At 48.9% G+C, this 18,680-nt stretch overlaps 1 protein-coding gene across 1 annotated transcript in view; it reads right to left on the bottom strand.

Annotated features, from left to right (window-relative positions):
• Positions 1 to 340: 340 nt before the first annotated feature.
• The window catches only part of INTS9 (integrator complex subunit 9), a 67,146-nt gene continuing 48,806 nt past the window's right edge, over positions 341 to 18,680 (bottom strand). The window contains exons 11-17 of the mRNA XM_053383750.1: positions 17,901 to 17,961; positions 14,073 to 14,244; positions 13,683 to 13,807; positions 12,557 to 12,724; positions 3,413 to 3,511; positions 2,364 to 2,501; positions 341 to 1,240 (exon numbers count right to left, since the gene is read on the bottom strand). Of these exons, the coding sequence (XP_053239725.1) occupies positions 1,064 to 1,240; positions 2,364 to 2,501; positions 3,413 to 3,511; positions 12,557 to 12,724; positions 13,683 to 13,807; positions 14,073 to 14,244; positions 17,901 to 17,961 (940 nt within the window). The 3' untranslated portion in view covers positions 341 to 1,063. The remainder of the gene's footprint in view (positions 1,241 to 2,363; positions 2,502 to 3,412; positions 3,512 to 12,556; positions 12,725 to 13,682; positions 13,808 to 14,072; positions 14,245 to 17,900; positions 17,962 to 18,680) is intronic.

The raw sequence follows: 18,680 nt of genomic DNA, 5'->3' as shown, positions 1-18,680 counted from the left end.
CCTTAATGGTCTCTCTTTCCATTCGTTGCGGGAGCTCATTATGCATTTTGAGCCCAGATGTGCAAAGAGGCTGCTGGACCAGGACCAGGAGAAAAGGAGCCAGCACCGCCATCTTATCAGGAGGTCCATTCCTGTTGTGGCTCCCAAACCCTTTGGAATCCCCTCCCCAAGAACATACTACACAGGATCCAGAAAGGACCTGCAACTAATTCAAAACACCAGAGAGCTGGTTATCTGACCACACTCCTTAAGAAAAGCCTTGACTGATGCCCAATGCAGTCTTGGAAGCCCACAACAATAAGGTGGTGGTTTCTTTTAATAAAAAAGGGATAAACTATGACCGGGTCTCTCGGTTTTATTTTAGAAAAAAAAAGCATTGCTTTGAGTAAACAATCAGTATTAAAACACAAAGGAGAACTGACAGGCGGCGAAAACGCATCGTCACAAACAATCTTAAAGCAAAATACTTCATTTAAAAATAATAGGGGCTGCTCCCTTCCAAAATAGGGGGGTGGGGTGGGATGGGGAGAGAAAATGCTTTAATTCAACTTTTGCCAAGCTGGTTCCTGCCAGGTACTTTGGTAAACAACTCCCCCTTGCTGGCTGGGGCTGATGGGAGCTGTAGTCCAAAAGAGTTCTGTTAAATGTTCCGGAGAATGGAACAGGAAACGCAGTTTATGAGCACGTCCTGTTTGTTTATTTGTTTACAAAAAGTTGTGTCTCCTCCCCTGCCCCCCCAACTTCTACCGAGGGCCATGGAGGTCTGCTAAGCAGCCTGCTGGAATTCTACAAAATGCCCCAGCGATGTCGGCATTTGGGGTGGGGAGATATGGGACAGCTGCCTCCATCGTTGTGTTACGATAGTGCAAAAATTGTGCCTGTTTAATTATTCCTGGCTTTCAAAATGGCATGGCAGCCCCGGCAGCCATACTCTGGAGAACTGTGCAATTTGTACAGTTGTAAAACGAGCCTCTCTGCTCTCCCCTTGCGCCAGCAGCCCCTTCCTTTTTTCTGCCCCTGCCCGGGGGGGGGGGCTGGGCGGACTCCAAGGCAGGCCGAGGCCTCAGAACTTCTGCAGGAATTTGAGGACCAGGTCCTGCAGCTTCACCCGGAGCGCCTCGTCGCTTTCGCACATGATGTGCGTGGAGTCCTCCTCGATGCGGATGAGGGTCTCCACGTCCTGGAAGAGCACGATGTGGCCTTTCGGGGTGTCCTCCACCTTCACGTCGCTGAAGCCGTGCTGCAGAGGGACAGGGAAAAGGGAAGATGCTCAGCAGGCAAACCAGAGGCAGTGTGGCAAATGGGAGGATTTGCATTGCAGGGAGTTGGGTCCCTTTGAGTCCCTGTCCAACTCTCTGGTTTTATGACTTGGCATGAACAAAGCTGTACAGGGTTCGGCTGCCCCTTGCCTGAATTACCGTATTTTCCGCTCTATAAGACACACCAGACCACAAGACGCACCTAGTTTTTGGAGGAGGAAAACATGGAAAAAAATATTCTGAATCTCAGAAGCCAGAACAGCAAGAGGGATCGCTGCACAGTGAAAGCAGCAATCCCTCTTGCTGTTCTGGCTTCTGGGATAGCTGCGCAGCCTGCACTCGCTCCATAAGATGCACACACATTTCCCCTTACTTTTAAGGAGGAAAAAAGTGAGTCTTATAGAGCAAAAAATATGGTATATTTATGAAACAATGAACAGGGTGGTGATACAATGACTGCTGCAATCAACACAAGATAATATCACCAAGCCTAAAAAAACAAACACTAAATGTCCATAAAAATGGCAAAAGTAGTTTCCTTCCCCAATACGTTTTATCTTAACAAACTGAAGGACATCGTCCTCTTTCTATGTTCCTCCTAATGGACACTTGCAGATGGGGACAGCTATACCCCTGCTTTTAGCCTTGTATGCCTCATTCCTGCAACTCCTGCCACCAAGCTGGTGTCAAAACACACTGCTCTGCTTTCCTTTGGCCCACCTCAGTGAGGCTGAGAGGGGGGTCTTGTTGTCTGAGCAGCCCAGGACCTCCAGAATGCCCATCAGGCTGGCACCCCAAAGAGGTCCCTTCGGTGCTGCTGGCACAGAGGTTTGAGTTCGCCCCCGAAGGCGCACTCCATTGTCTCTCACCCCCAGAGGCGCACTCCGTTGTCTCTCACCCCTGGAGGTGCACTCCGTTGTCTCTCACCCCCCGGAGGCGCACTCCATTGTCTCTCATCCCCGGAGGCACACGCCATTGTCTCTCACCCCCCCGAGGCGCACTCCATTGTCTCTCACCCCCAGAGGCACACTCCATTGTCTCTCAAAGTGTACGGGTGCCAACAGCCTCCCTGGTGCTCTGGCTGTGAAGGCAGCTGCTGCTTACCTTCTCCAGGGTCTGCACCAGCTGGTCCATGGGGATGGAGCCGCTCAGCAAAGGCTTGACGGGTTTCAGCTCCGGAACTTCGTCTGCCACCCGCTTCCTCTTCTTGCCCCCTTGAGGCTGGGGAGGCTTGGGGGGGAGCTGTCAAAGGAGACAGATGTACGGTTTTATGTTTTTATTTCTGCAAACTGTTCAGAGATGGTTGAAGCATATGGAGGGTGCCAGGTTGCGGAAGTCCGATGCATAAAAAAGGATTGCCTTCTCCCATTTTAAAACCATGTTGTCGCTTTAATTGTGCATTAATTAGTTGTCACTTTAATCGTGCCCTAAACAGCCTCGGTCCAGTATCCCTGAAGGAGCGTTCCACCCCCATCGTTCTGCCTGGACACTGAGGTCCAGCGCCGAGGGCCTTCTGGCAGTTCTCTCACTGCAAGAAGCCAAGTTACAGGGATTCAGGCAGAGGGCCTTCTCGGTAGTGGCACCCGCCCTGTGGAACGCCCTCCCACCAGATGTCAAAGAGAACAACAACTACCAGACTTTTAGAAGACATCTGAAGGCAGCCCTCTTTAGGGAAGCTTTTAATGTTTAACAGACCACTGTATTTTAATACTCTGTTGGAAGCTGCCCAGAGCGGCTGGGGAAGCCCAGCCAGGTGGGCGGGGTAGAATTAATAAATTCTAAATTGTGAAGATTTTTTAGGGGGTGAGGGCTACTTTCAGCTTACCTTAGTTCTGAGCTGTTTATCGTGTGTGTGTACACAGAAACTCAAGTCAAATAAACAGCAATAAAAATGAATAGGTTTGAGCCCCAGGACCCTTCTCGGCTGCCTGCTGTTTGTTCCAAAATGGAATTGATTTAGATTTTGGGGTTCAGCTTCTCTTGAGAACCCCAGCACACACAAAAAAGAGAAACGTTTTGTCCCAGGGGTTTTGCTGGGATTTGGTGAGCGCAACTGATGGTTAACTAACTGGGAAACCCCAGGAATCGGAGTTACCGGGAGCGGCCTTCACCCAAACCCTCCCCCCGCCAGTACCCCAGTATTCACACCCTACCTGAAGTACATGTTTGTTGTCTTTTGTGTGCAAAACAGCCGTAACGGTTGCCAAGGAGACCCCCGGCTTCATCTCGGTGGGCACCAGAGAATCTGCAAGCTGGAGAAAGAAAGATGGAGCCAATTTGTACACACACACACACACACACACACACACGAGCAAATTTAGCCACTTCAAGTGCAATCAGGCAATTTTATTTTCCCGAAAACCAGAAGGACGCAAAACACTCCTCCCACAGAATCCAACTTTTAAAGCATGCAGGACTTATAAACAGGTAAAGGCTTTCTGGGAAATGGTATGTAATAAGTTAAAGAAAATATTTAAAAATTGTTGTTGTTTAGTCGTTTAGTCGTGTCCGCCTCTTCGTGACCCCCTGGACCAGAGCACACCAGGCACTCCTGTCTTCCCCTCCCTCCCGCAGTTTGGTCAAACTCATGCTGGTAACTTCGAGAACACTGTCCCACCATCTCATCCTCTGTCGTCCCCTTCTCCTTGTGCCCTCCATCTTTCCCAACATCAGGGTCTTTTCCAGGGAGTCTTCTCTTCTCATGAGGTGGCCAAAGTCTTGGAGCCTCAGCTTCAGGATCTGTCCTTCCAGTGAGCACTCAGGGCTGATTTCCTTCAGAATGGATCGGTTTGATCTTCTTGCAGTCCATGGGACTCTCAAGAGTCTCCCCCAGCGCCATAATTCAAAAGCATCAATTCTTTGGCGATCGGCCTTCTTTATGGTCCATCTCTCACTTCCATTCATCACTCCTGGGAAAAGCATAGCTTTAACTATTCGGACCTTCGTCAGCAAGGTGGTGTCTCTGCTTTTTAAGATGCTGTCTAGGTTTGTCATTTAAAAATACTTTTGTTAAAAAACCAGAATGCTGAGGCGTAGTTTAAAGCAAGTCATGGGTTAAGGTGCTTGAGGGCTTGGCTCCCGACACACGACGGGGCCTCCATCTGCCCCCACCTGCTGGACCTGCGCATGTGTCTTTTAAGGAGCTGAATTGAGGGGAAGATCATGAGTCATGCGTTGTGTGCATGAACTTAACAGTGCTCCGTTTATCTTTTGGTTGCTATTTTGCCAACGTTGTTTTGTAGACTATAGATACCGCGTTGATTTGTTACTCTCGTGACATGACTTTTGCTTTAATTGTGGGAGGCGAATGTGATTAAAATCTGAGGAACGTTTTCATGTACGCAACAGTGGCAGCAAGAATCTCAACAGCCCCCCAAAATGGAAAGGAGATTCCACCCTGACCAAAGTGGATTGGCGGACGGAATTATTAGAATACACAGAATGAGCAAGGATGATGGGATAATTACGAGATAATACAGAACAAACGTTTATTAGAGAGTGGGACGTTTACATAAAATATCTTAAAGGGCGTTGTAAAAATGTGAATTCTCTGGCAGGCTTAGACTGACCCCTGTATGAACATAGAAAACCTTAATAAAATATAAATTTGGGAGAAGTATGCAGTGATAATGAAAAGTGCGCTACTCAAAAGACCCTTGATGGGGTGACTGCAAGTCATAGTAGAACTTGTGTTGTAAGAAATTAATTTTTATTTTTTTTGTAATTTGTAGTATCCTTTGATTTTTTTTCCCTTGTTGACTTTTTTTCTCTTTTTTTACAATCAATGAAGCAATTAAAAAAAAAGACTTTTGCTTTCATTGTGACGCTCGGCCTATTTCTCAGCTGTTGCTTCGTTTAACTGAGTCTTATAGATTGCAGTTGTTTCGCTGATGAGTTGTTAATTATTCTATGTTGGCTTCCCAGTATGTTTCCAAGCAACGCTGCACTGGGGTCTGCCATTAAGAGGAAGAAGGAGAGAGAGGTCCAGCGAAGGCAAACTAGAACCTCTGTATTCTGTGGCCTGGAAGGAACGTGGGAACAGCAGAGGATCCGGCCTGCGGTAGATGGGCAAGTGTGATCTGTCCTCCCCCCTCCTCCTTTCCTTTTCGGAGGTGGGAGTGTGCAGAGCGGAGGCTTTTAAATTTTTTATTAAAAAGCCTTTCATCACAGACATCATTAAAGCCATTTTGCTGCTACAGGGACCGTAATGAGTCTCCAGGGCCACTTGAAAACGTTTAAGGAATAAAGCAGGGAGGTGCCTTTGCCGAGATGAGCGGCTTTCATAAACCCGTAGAAGTTAATTTCCCAAGGACACAGCGGAAAGGGCGGAGGCGCTTGCCAGGCAAGGGGGACGATGGTGGTGGGCGGCTTGTCTGGCACGGAAGGATGGGCAGGGAGAGTATCGCGACCCACATCTGAACGGCTCGAGTCACTGAGTGGGCTTGGGAACCACTGAGCTGGATGGAAAATTGGTCTGACTCACGGAATCATAGAACCGTACGGCTGGGAGGGACCCCAGGGGGCTATCCAGTCTGACCCCCTGCAAGTCAGGAATCACAGCTAAAGAATCCCTGACAGATGGCTATCCAACTTGCAAGGAGGGAGAGTCCACAACCTCTGGAGGGAGACCGTTCCACTGTCTGTCAGAAACTTAAAAAATGGGAAGCGTAATGCTGGTGGTCAACAGGTTTAAAGACTCTCAAGGCAAATCTAAAAAAAAGTACGATAAACAACGACAACTGGGAAATACTGGCCTGCAAGCGCTCCAATGGGAGAACAGCCTTTACCAAAGGTGTCATGGGCTTTGAAGACACTCGAACTCAGAACGCAAGGGAGAAATGTGCTAGGAGGAAGGCACGCTTGGCAAACCCTCACTGTGATCAACTCCCACCCGGAAACCTATGTCCCCACTGTGGAAGGACGTGTGGATACAGAATTGGCCAGTCAAAGTCCAGTCAAAGGCGACTATGGGGTTGTGGCGCTCATCTCGCTTTCAGGCCAAGGCAGCCAGCATTTGTCTGCAGCCAGCTTTCTGGGTCATGTGGCCAGCAGGACTGAACCGCTTCTGGCCCAACAGAACACTGTGATGGAAACCAGAGCGCATGGAAACACTGTTTAACTTCCCACCGCGGTGGTACCTATTTATCTACTTGCACTGGCGTGCTTTTGAACTGCTAGGTAGGCGGGAGCTGGCACAGAGCAACAGGAGCTTACTCCCACCTGGAAACTGTGGAAGGATGTGTGGATCCAGAATTGGCCTCCACCATCACAGTTAAGAGCATGTTCATGGAATACCATCTTACTTGGCTACGAGGGATTGCCAAAGAAGAAGAAGACTGTCAGAAAGTTCTCTCTAATGTTTAAGGCACCTTCCTGCGTTCAGCCCATCACTTTCGTAGTGATCCCAGCTGCCACCACAAAACCCAAAAAGCATTAACAGCAGGGGTTTTGAGAGAAGTTTTGTAGTGTATTTTCCTGGTGGAAATGTATCTGCTCAAGCAACTTTTTGATTCGGTCAAAGAAATACAAAACTGGGACGAATAGGTATTTTTCCATGGGCGTCAAGAATTTCTCAAGCAAACCAAAATCTTCCCACTGGGAAATTAAACATAGGGGGTACAGCCCACCCCTAGGTAGTGCCCATTCATAAGCCCAGTGGGCTCCCTCTGACGGGGCTGACTTTTACTGTTCAATGCAACCCCCACCATCACCGATAAGAACCACCACCTCATTGTATGACTTCTTGGCTTAACGGGACCAGAGAAATAAGCACATTTCGAGAACAGCTAAGTACATGGAGAGTCTGCTGCAAGGGGGGCAATTATTTTCCCAATTAGAAACACGCTCCTGGACTCGGAGTTCCAATTCAGGCAAATGGGCTCTTTAAATGCAAATGAGCATATCGGCGCTCCCTTCTAAATTGGATGGGGAGATGCAGCAGTGGGGGCAAGCCCTGCCTTCGTTAGGGAAGCTAGTTAATTGCACACAGGGCTCTGCCTTGCGTTTTTACACCCTGTGCTAAATGACACCCCTTTGAGCTGCAATAAAAGGGGGGAGCAGTTTCAGCTTGTGGGCTCTCTTTCTCAAGTGGTGCAAAGTTTGTTTGCAAGGAAGATGGCAGCGATTTAGATTAGAGGCTGAACTGGATCCCATCGGATTCTTCCGAGATCATGCAAGGCTAACCTGTGAATCATTCCAATACAGTGGTACCTTGGTTTCCAAACTTAATCTGTTCCGGAAGTCCGTTCCAAAACCAAAGCGTTCCAAAACCAAGGCACGCTTTCCCATAGAAAGTAATGCAAAATGGATTAATCTGCTCCAAACTTTTATAAGCAACCCCTAAAACAGCAATTTAACATGAATTTTACTATCTAACGAGACCATTGATCCATAAAATGAAAGCAATAATCAATGTACTGCAGTCACACAATCAATCAATCAATCAATCAATCAGTCAGTCAGTAGCTGAACTGGGTTCCACACAGTCACAAAAACAGAACAAAAAGAGTTGCCAAAACAAAAAGGCAAAATAAATAGCAAAAACAGACAGACCTCAGCGTAACACTCAAAGCGGAAGTGTGGCACTCAAATTGGAAGCGTAACACTCAAAACGGAGGATGTTTAGCTTGCAAACCAGAACACACACTTCCGGGTTTGCAGTGTTTGGGTTCCAAGGTGTTTGAGTACCAAGGCGTTTGAGAACCAAGGTACCACTGTACTGGAATGATGGCCATCTTCAGATACCTGAAGAGCTGTCACAAGTAAGAGGGAGGAAGCTTCTTTTCTGCTACTCTGGAGGGGAAGACCCAAACCAAGTTGCAAGAAAGGAGATTATGACTAAACCTTAGGAGGAACTTTCTGGCGATAAGAGGCGTTCAGTGGTGGAACAAACTACCTGGGAAGTTGCTGGGCTTTTCAAGCAGACGTTGGGTGTCCATCTGTCAGGGATACTTGATGTTAGGATATTTCCGTTCCACCTTAAAAGGGAGCAGGCTTTGTGAGTCACAGAGTCTGCGTATTTCCTGTTCACAGGATGTTTATGTTTTCAGTTGCTTTCGTTTCTTTCTTCTTGCCTGAGCAGACCGGAGCAGGCGGTCATGTTTTTCTTTCTTCTGACCAACGCTGAATAAACTGTAAATATGCTCTCCTGCTGTGCATCTTTCGCTGTGTGAATTCTGCTGATAGAGTGTGCACCAGCCTAAGAATGTGGCAATCTGTTTTCTGAGGCTTCGTGCCACTAATTGCTGATACTGCCTGTCTACGGGAGGTCGATGGATCATCCGGCAGCCGACCGGGGGGGCTATGATGGACTTTGCCTCCCTGGCAGTATCCCAACAACTTGAGCTCCGATTCTGCGTTTCTGGGGGGTCCATCCACGATTCTTTGTAATTTTTGTGGGCTGTGCAGTTGCCAGGCAAAACAGAGAAATGGCTCCCTCTTTAGGCTAATGCATACTACGTGGCAGTGGATTCCTCCAAGCACCTTGAACGCAAGTCACATGAAGCCACCAGGATTGGGACCAAAACCAGCCTCAGCTGCCAGAAATGCATACAGAGGGCTCAGCAATTGGGGTTTGGACCCGGGCGGGGATGAACCTGCTGTCTTGCAAGCCGTGAGATGCTTAAATCACACAATCATCATATTCTTTGGCGATCCCTCGTAGCCCAGTAAGATTGTCTTCCATAAACATGGTCTTAACAGTGAGTCCGTAAGTGACTGTGGAGGCCAATTCTGGATCTACACATCCTTCCACAGCAGGGACATTGGTTTCTGGGTGGGAGTTGATCACGGTGTGGATTTGCCAAGCTTACCTTCCTCTTAGCAAGTTTCTCCCTTTTGTCCTGAGTTCGAGTGTCTTCAAAGCCCAGGACACCTTTGGGAAAGGCTGTTCTCCAGCTGGAGCGCTCGCAGGCCAGTGTTTCCCAGTTGTTGGTGTTTATACTACATTTTTAAAGATTTGCCTTGAGAGAGTCTTTGAAGCTCTTTTGCTGACCACCAGCATTATGCTTTTGTCAGAGAACTGCCATCAGCTCAGAGGCGAGGAATAGAAGGGCAGTTGTGTTACAGGGAGCCTCCGAAAATCTTGCGAAGCAGTTCTTCTTCCGGGGAGGAGGAAAGCCCCACCTCTAGTTGGGAAGAGGTGCAAGGACCAGAGGATGCTGGTGGGAGCCTTAACACCGCTCCTGGGCAAGCCGGACAGGAGGGAAATACTGTTGGAAAACATGCCCCCTCCGAAGAGGCTGGACCCTCTCCCTGCTCCCGGGGCTTGTTTACCGGTGATCTACTCTGGCTGCCATGCCCGCAGTCCAGGGAGATCTTGATAGGCGACATCTCCCAGTGTGGAAAATGCACACCCCCTTCCCTCCTTGCATACCAGCAAGGGAAAGAAGATAGTCAGAAAGTCTATTTACATCTCGTTTATTTCTGACTGTTTAACTGTACAAAAACATGTCCGATCAGTTCAGTCTTCACCGAGCAAGTGACACAGACTTCCTTCACATACACAACAGGAAGGTCTCATATTACACACAGAACAAAGGCTTGTGAAGCCTGTGAACTTCCAGGAAGATTCTTTCCCACAGCTAGTCACATCATGTGATGTAAACACCGAACTGCCAGTTTGCAGCTGCGTAGTAGTCATATCCCAACAAATACGCCCTTGCCATCATCCGTCCTGCGCAGTAGCCTAAGGCGCAAAGAGGGAAGGAGAAGGTTGGGGGTAACAAAACTCTTATGTTGGAGGAGGTCCAAAAATAGACCACTCCCGGATTCTGCTAGCGACTGAGCCAGACATGAGCTTTGGGGCTCTTCACTGTAAATAGTTTGCACCAAAATAAAACCTGTAAAACACAGGTTTGGAGTCCTGCCTGGTTACTCTCGAGCAACCGCAACAGCCATCTGACAGCTTTCCATTTTTAAGTTCGGAATAGAGTAGTTGCTTTGGAAGACGATCATCAGGCAGCCGCACAACATGACCAGTCCAGTGAAGTTGATGTTGAAGAATCAATGCTTCAACACTGGTGATCTTTGCTTCTTCTTCGCTCACAAGGGTCATAGGAATGTGCAAGCCCATTCACCACGACAAGGTGATAACCCAGCGAGTGGGCACAGAATCATACGGCTCGAAGGAGCCACCAATGGTCATTGATAGTCCAACCTGTGTCCTTGTAGGAATTGCAACTAAAGCAGGCGGTCCCAATCCTTGGCATGTCTAAGCAGGTCTGGGAATGTCCTGCCTGAAATCCTCTGTCGGTGTGAAGACCCTGGATTCCAAAGGTTTGAGGAGGAGCCGTGGCTCAGGGCGAGAACACCTGCTCTGCATGCAGAAGGCCTCAGGTACAATCCCCAGGTTCGGGGCTGGGATCGAATCCTGCCTGAAATCCCAGAGAAGCTGCTGCTGCCTGCCGGCCGGTGTGAACAACACTGAGCTAGAGGAACCAAGGGATTGGTGCAGGATAAGGCAGCCCTCTGGGTTCCTCACTACGTCCCTGTCAGGCTTGAGGAATTCTCTCCCTCCCCGCAACCCCAATGGTTTCAAGAAGAAGGGAGGAAACAAGAAAGCTCTTAAAAGGTAAAGGTAAAGGGGCCCCTGACAATTAGGTCCAGTCGTGACTGACTCTGGGGTTGCGGCGCTCATCTTGCTTTATTGGCCGAGGGAGCCGGGGTACAGCTTCCGGGTCATGTGGCCAGCAGGACTAAGCCGCTTCTGGCGAACCAGAGCAGCGCACGGAAACGCCGTTTACCTTCCCGCTGGAGCGGTACCTATTTATCTACTTGCACTTTGACGTGCTTTCGAACTGCTAGGTGGGCAGGAGCAGGGACCGAGCAACAGGAGCTCACCCCGTCGCGGGGATTCGAACCGCCAACCTTCTGATCAGCAAGTCCTAGGCTCTCTGGTCTAACCCACAGCGCCACCCGCGTCTTACTTATGATTTATTCAGTCCTCGTGGTCAGGGAGGTTGCTCGCTCTGGCTCCTCGCCCTTCCCTCACTCTCAACAGCATCTGAACCTACCGAGCCCCCCCCCCCCCGCCCCCGTGGTCAAATGCCTCTGTGTCTGCGATCTACTTCCACTATAAAAAAACTGACAGTGATCTACCCATTGGATTGACCAAAGTGGTTGAGTTTTTTTATTTTTGTCTTTTTGGGGATGATCAATCAGGACCAGGAACAACCCAAGATTGACCGGTAGATCGCGATCGACCTGTTGGACATTCCTGATCTGATGATGTCTAATGAAGTGTCTGTTAGACTTCCTGCTCCATGATTGCACTCATGGGATTGTTGTCTATCACATGGCGGTATATGTTTTGACTCCACACAGTGGGAAATGACGGAGACAGGATGTTTGTGTTACTGTGTTCTGTGAAGTGGGACTATTGTCTTTTGCTCTTTCTCCTTGCTGTCTGGTGCTAGAGAGAGAGGGAGCCATGTTGCAGTGTGCCGTGTGTGTTTCTATGTAAATAAAGTAGATTAGCCAAAATGCTGAGTTGCTGAGGTCTGATACACAAACTGCAAACACTCTGCGGATCCCTAAGTGTGCCAGTGTCTGTTGGCATCGGTCGCTGTGATGTTCGGGCTAAAGAAAGCTTTTGAAGCTCCTGAATGATCGACCAGGAGGGAGAGAACATGCCAGTCGGGCATGTGTCTCTGCCACGGTCCTACTCAAGTGTAGGATGAGCTCTTGGCAGTGTCTGCTGGCTGCTCTGTCCCCCGCCCCCCCGGCTTCTCCTAACACCTCGTAACCTGGCTGCTCGCCTGTCTCTGACTTGTTCGCTCCTTCATAAAGGTAAAGGGACCCCTGACCATTAGGTCCAGTTGTGACCGACTCTGGGGTTGCGGCGCTCATCTCGCTTTATTGGCCGAGGGAGCCGGCGTACAGCTTCCGGGTCATGTGGCCAGCATGACTAAGCCGCTTCTGGCGAACCAGAGCAGCGCATGGAAACGCCGTTTACCTTCCCGCCGGAGTGGTACCTATTTATCTACTTGCACTTTGACGTGCTTTCGAACTGCTAGGTTGGCAGGAGCTGGTGCCGAGCAACGGGAGCTCACCCCGTCACAGGGATTCAAACCGCTGACCTTCTGATCGGCAAGTCCTAGGCTCTGTGGTTTAACCCACAGCACCACCCGCGTCCCTATCTTCTTCATAGTTTGGCTGTAATTCTACACGGCTTCCCTCTTCCGTGTCAGCTACAGGAGAAGCAGGAGGCAATCTCCACCATTCCCCCTCCTCTTCATTCCAGTTCCTGACAGTTTCCCCTCCACCTCCACCCCATACTTTGGTTTGTCTTCACTCACCTCTGGGGTGATTTCAATCTTCTCGTAGCGGCGTTTGAATGGGAGGGTCAGCACCTCGGCTCTGCGGTAGGACATGGGTGGGGGTAGACAGTCGACCATCAAGTCCGTGCGGTGGGCCTGGGTGGGAGGGGGCTGGGTGTACTGCTCCGGACAAACAACGTGGAGAGGCTGCCGGGGGGAGGGAGGGAAATAAAGAGTCAAGGGACAGAGACACATCCATGCCCTGATCCGTAAGTCCTTGCGGTAGATGCATTGTTATAATTTATTACATTTATTTTATACATTGCCCTTCATCCAAAGATCACAAGGCAGTTTACATGTACCAAAGCAAGAATCTCTTTCTTCTTTAAAAAAATAAATCTGGTTTTTCAGATCAAAATTGTGCAATCATATATCAAACATAGATCATAAAAACAAGATTACAAGGAATCTCCTGGACTTCCATCCTCTCCTTTGTGGGTCCTATTATTCATCATTTCCTCCTGCATCTTTTAGAACAATCCAAATCTTTTAGATCTCCGTTGTGTCCAGAATTCACTCTTAAACGGCAAGTGATATTCCAATCCTAGTGACAAATTTAACTGTTTACAATGGTCTTTAAGATAAGTTATAAATTTCCCCCATTCCTTATGGTTGATGGGGCGCAGCTGGCAGGCGTGCAGGGAAAGGGGAAGCTGCCAGCAAAGCCACGCAGCCCCCCTATTTCCTGGGGCGCCCCTGAGAGGCCAACATCCTGGCGCGATGCACCACTAAACCCTATGGGAAAGACGGCTCTGACGTTGATGGTCAGATAGGTTCAACAATAGAACCCATTGCCTAGGAAGGGTAAGTGGCCTGTCCTGGGCTGGAGATCTTCAGGCAGAGGCTGCCACCTGCATCAAATCTGCGGTTGGGCCAGGTGACCTTCCACCCCCTGTTCAACTCTTATGATTCTACAATGCACAACTGCTGTGTTTTGGAAATGGCCAAGTGTTTGGGGCAGGAGTGGGGAGCCTGTGGCCTTCAAGACGCTGCCATGTCCCACAATCGCTGGCCCTGGAAGGCCCTAGCCTTGGTTTAGTGAGAAAAGCCCAGCTTGGCCCTGCAGCGAGGCCCGTTAAGTGGAGAGAGGTCTGGCCTGGTGTACCTGGACTTCTTTGAGTAATTTGGAGACCTGGATGAAGTTCAGCCGGGTGTCGATGGGGCAGTAAACACATTTCATAGCCAGCGGCTGGTATGGAGCCAGAGCATCGAGATAGGAGAAGTCGGGCTCTGTAAATGGAAAGAGAGAGAGAGAGGGATCGGACAAAACACACGCAAACTTTGGGGAAGGTCTCCTCCGGTTTGGAGGAAACAACAACCAAACGGAAACAATTTCTACGTAAACCATAAGATCTAACTAAAGATACAACAATAATATCAATAACAGCAACAAGCTCTCTCCATAAACAATACTCCAGCCCAAGAATCTGTTCAACAGCCTCAGCTTTTGTAGCTGGAGTCAGTCCGCATTCCACTCTCCCAGCCAGGCTCTTACCTGTAAATATAATGGTGTTGAGGCTGGACTTCCCCCACAGCTCCATGAAATGCACCACGTCCCCAAACCGGAGCGAGGGGTGTCCCGTGAAGACCACGCAGGGCTGCTTGAAGTCGTTGCTGAAGTCTCCGTGGATGCTGGGGTAATGCTTCAGCTTGTTGGTCTGAATGAGCTGGAAAGAGAGAAGGGAGGCTGTCAGAAACCTGATTTCCCTTTCCTGTGTTCTTGACATTCCAGCACCGCTCTCGACTCAAGTTATTTATCGCTACCTACGGAATCGGCTCGCGTGCCTCTCTTGCACGCAAATGTGTTCAAAGCGTCCTGGCAAAAGCACGTGCTGATACGTCCCTGCAAAAACAGCTGTGCGCTAATTCATTCCAAAGCATAAAGCGATGATCCAAACAAGTGATTCGTCTTGATAGCTTTAAAATAGTAGTTATACAATCAATGCTAAAACACTCTTTCAGATTGCAAGGGAAGCTCGTGTATTAGCAACCAAGGTTATAGCGATAATCATATAGTGGAATCTTGGTTATCGAACATCTCCGTTGACGAACGTTTCGGAATCTGAACGCCGAAAACACGGAAGTAAATGCTTCCATTTTCAAATGCGCCTCGGAAGTCGAACGGCTTTTGTTACATGTCCCCCCGCCCCAATTTTCACCACTGAAATTGACATTCTCCCTTTGCGCCTTGGTTGTCAAACGTTTTGGAGGTTGAAAGGTTTTCCGGAACGGGTTTCATTCGACAACTGAAGTTTCACTGTACTGTATATTGATGGGAATGATAAAACTTTCAGTTTTTTAAAAAACCCAGAAGCATTTTTAATTGGTATTATAGGTCAGGGCATTAATAGACAAGATATTAAATTGTTTTTATATGCAACAACTGCAGCAAGAGTATTATTAGCCCAGAAATGGAAACAAGAATAAATTCCGACGAAAGAAGAATGGCAGACAAAATTAATGGACTATGCAGAATTGGACAAAATGACAGGAAGGATTAGAAACCTGCGGGACCAGAGATTTACAGAAGATTGGAAGAAGTATATGAATTATTTGAAGAGCAACTGTAATCAGCAAATTATGCTAGTAGGACTACAAGAAGTTTTGTAAGGAGAAATATACAAAGTGTTATGAAGGAAAAGATAGAGATATTGGTTATGAGTTTGAAATGTAATAGGGAAGATAAGAAATGCATACTAAGAGATTAGATTGGAAAATTTCCAAGAAGGATTGATGGAAGTCAAAAAAATTGAATAAGATGTATGTTTAATTACTGTTGAAAATGATAAGTTAAAAAAGTAATAAAATTTTATATAAAAAAGTAAAAAAAAGGGGAATGATAAAACTTTCTGGGTAATTGTGCTGTTCACAGCACAAACAACAACACTAGCTACTAGCCGTCAGTGGCCCTTTCCTCCTCCATGGATTTGTCTAATCCTCTTTTAAAGTCATTGGCGGCAAGAGGGACGCAGGTGGCGCTGTGGGTTAAACCACAGAGCCTAGGACTTGCCGATCAGGAGGTCAGCGGTTCGAATCCCCGCGACGGGGTGAGCTCCCGTTGCTCAGTCCCAGCTCCTGCCAACCTAGCAGTTCGAAAGCACCTCAAAGTGCAAGTAGATAAATAGGTACTGCTCCGGCGGGAAGGTAAACGGCGTTTCCGTGTGCTGCTCTGGTTCGCCAGAAGCGGCTTAGTCCTGCTGGCCACATGACCTGGAAGCTGTACGCCGGCTACCTCAGCTAATGATGAGCGCCACAACCCCAGAGTTGTCCGTGACTGCACCTAATGGCCAGGGGTACCTTTACCTTTACGTTGGTGGCAGGGAGTTCCGCAGTTTAACTTAGCGAACACTAAGCTGGGTTGACCAATGGTCTAACTCAATACAAGGCAGGATCCTGCGTCCCTGGTATCTGACAGTTATCAGCTGGGTCCTGGGCCAGTGGAAACCACCTGAGAGGCCAGCGTAGAATCGTGGAATCGTAACATTGGAAGGGACCTTGAGGGCCATGTAGTCTAACCCCCTGCAATGCAGGAATTTTTTTTTTGCCTGACGTGGGGCTCGAACCCACAACCCCAAGAGTGGGAGTCTCATGAGCTATTTGGCGTGCCCTCCTCTTTCTACAAGATGGCTGCTCAGAAAACACACACACACCCCCACTCGTTTCCTAGCGAGAAATCTAAATGTGCACACGCGAGCCACGCTGGGAGTTAATAAGCGCTCCGTCTTGCAAGTGTGCCTGTAATCAAGCATGGAAGAGATTTCTCCTCGGAGCCCGCCGAGGCCAGCTCTTCAAGATCTAAGCGTTACCTCCAGCAATGGGAGTCGGAGGCCCAGCGAAGGACTTGCTAGATGAGGATTATACTTCAAAATGTGGATTTCATGGAGAGGGGGAGTGAGAAAGAAAGGGGGGGGAGAGAGAGAGACCCCTGCAAGCAGCTCTTGAAATTTCAGAGGCAAACTGAAGGAGGGAGGGCCTGCCTCAGAGGTGCTGGCGGGCATTTTCCAAAACAAGGAAAGCGGGGTTTGTGAGATGCCATAAATGCCGTCAGATTTGCCTGTGGATTAGTAAGGGAAGGATGAGATTTCTGGAGCAGGTTTTGAGAGCTCTTCCTCCACCGAAGGTGGCCGGGATGAGCCTGCTGGGGGACTTGACTCGCCTGAAAGGAAGCCTCACCTCAAAACCCGCCAGATAAAAGGCACATAATCTCAAAAGGGTTATTAAAATCATAGAATTGTTGAAAGGGACCCTGGGGGTCATCTAGAGCAGGGGTCAACAAACTTTTTCAGCAGGGGGACGGTCCAATGTCCCTCAGACCTTGTGGGGGACCGAACTATTTTTTTGGGGGGGGGGGGAATGAACGAATTTCTATGCCCCATGGGTGGCACTGTAGGTTAAACCACTGAGCCTCTTGGGCTTGCCGATCAGAAGGTCGGCGGTTCGAATCCCCGCAACGGGGTGAGCTCCTGTTGTTTGGTCCCAGCTCCTGCCAACCTAGCAGTTCGAAAGCACGTCAAAGTGCAAGTAGATAAATAGGTACCACTCCAGCAGGAAGGTAAATGGCGTTTTCTGGTTTCACCAGAAGCGGCTTAGTCATGCTGGCCACATGACCCAGAAAAACTGCGGACAAATGCCGGCTCCCTCGGCCTTTAAAGTGAGATTAGCACCGCAACCCCAGAGTTGTTCACGACTGGACTTAATTGTCAGGGGTCCCTTTATCTTTACCTTTTACAAATAACCCAGAGATGCATTTTAAATAAAAGCACACATTCTACTCATGTAAAAACACCAGGCAGGCCCCACAAATAACTCAGAGGTGCATTTTAAATAAAAGGACACATTCTACTCATGTAAAAACATGCTGATTCCCGGACCATCCACGGGCCGGATTGAGAAGGCGATTGGGTCAGATCCAGCCCCCAGGCCTTAGTTTGCCCACCCATGATCTAGCTCAACCCCCTGCAATACAGAGGGAGTATTTGCCCGAAGTGGACTTGAACCCACAATTCTGAGATTGAGAGTCTCGTGCTCTACTGACTGAGCTATCCTGTAAGAGTTGGAAAAGGTTTAGAGAAAGGGCAGGCAGAGTGATCAAGGGGATGGATGGCTCCCCTACGAAGAAAGGCCACAATGTTTGGGACTTTTCCATTTAGAGGCAAGGTGAAAAAGATGGAAGTTTGATAAAACTGTTTGTGCATCCCACACAGATCACGTTCGCAACCCGAGCGTCCACTGTAAAGGCAAACTGGCTGCAATTTCTCCCTCATTCCTTCCACCCTCCTCCTGTGCGTGAGATGGGATCAGGTGGGCAGGGCAATTCTCTTACCTCCGCATGAGGGAAGGGTGGCTCTGGCAGGTACACCTTCGTCTGCTTATTGTGACACAGCCTGAAAGGCGGAGGGAGAGAGAGAAAGAGAAAAAGAAGCCAGATTTACAAACCCACCTGGCAACCCATTGCAGTTCAGCACTGCCACCTAGTGCTCACATCTCCCAACCAAGCAGAGAAGTTCTGTGCTGGCAGCTGGCAGCATCGTCTAGCCCAGCAGTTCCCAAACTTTTGGGGACCACCCTCCTTTGGTCCCATAAACTCAACCCCAGTTCCCCCTATCCCAGAGGTTTTCAACTTTTTTGAGTCCACGGTTCCCTTAACCAACTGCATTCTTTCTGCGCCCCCCCCTGAGGGACTCAGGAGCAGGCCCAGACGGGGGGGGGGCATATGGGCTACTTGCAGATTCCAAAGGGGGCATCGGTCAGCATATTCACAATCGCAGGGGATGCACTGGGGCGGATGCGCAAAGGCGGCGGTGGCGGTGGGCAGATTCTCTGGGCCATGGCTGGCAGTGCGAGAGAAAAGCTTCCCCAGCGTCCGGAGCGGGGCCTGCGATCGGCTCCGCAGAGGAGCGCGGAACGGGCGCCAGGTGGGTGGAGGTGATCAAGGCTCCAGCTGCCAGTGCGCCGCAAACGTGATGGCGGACCATGTTTTTCATGCTGTTAAAAGTTGGTGAGTTTTTGTTTGAAATCTTGTTTGCCAAAAATTAAAACCACATGTACCTTAAAGATAAGTGTGTTGGCTTTCTTATCACTAATTTTTTTTTTGAAAATGATG

This window comes from Podarcis raffonei, chromosome 3 (genome assembly GCF_027172205.1).
Source record: "Podarcis raffonei isolate rPodRaf1 chromosome 3, rPodRaf1.pri, whole genome shotgun sequence".
Classification (NCBI taxonomy): Eukaryota; Metazoa; Chordata; class Lepidosauria; order Squamata; family Lacertidae; genus Podarcis; species Podarcis raffonei.
This window is presented reverse-complemented; position numbering and strand designations above follow the sequence as displayed.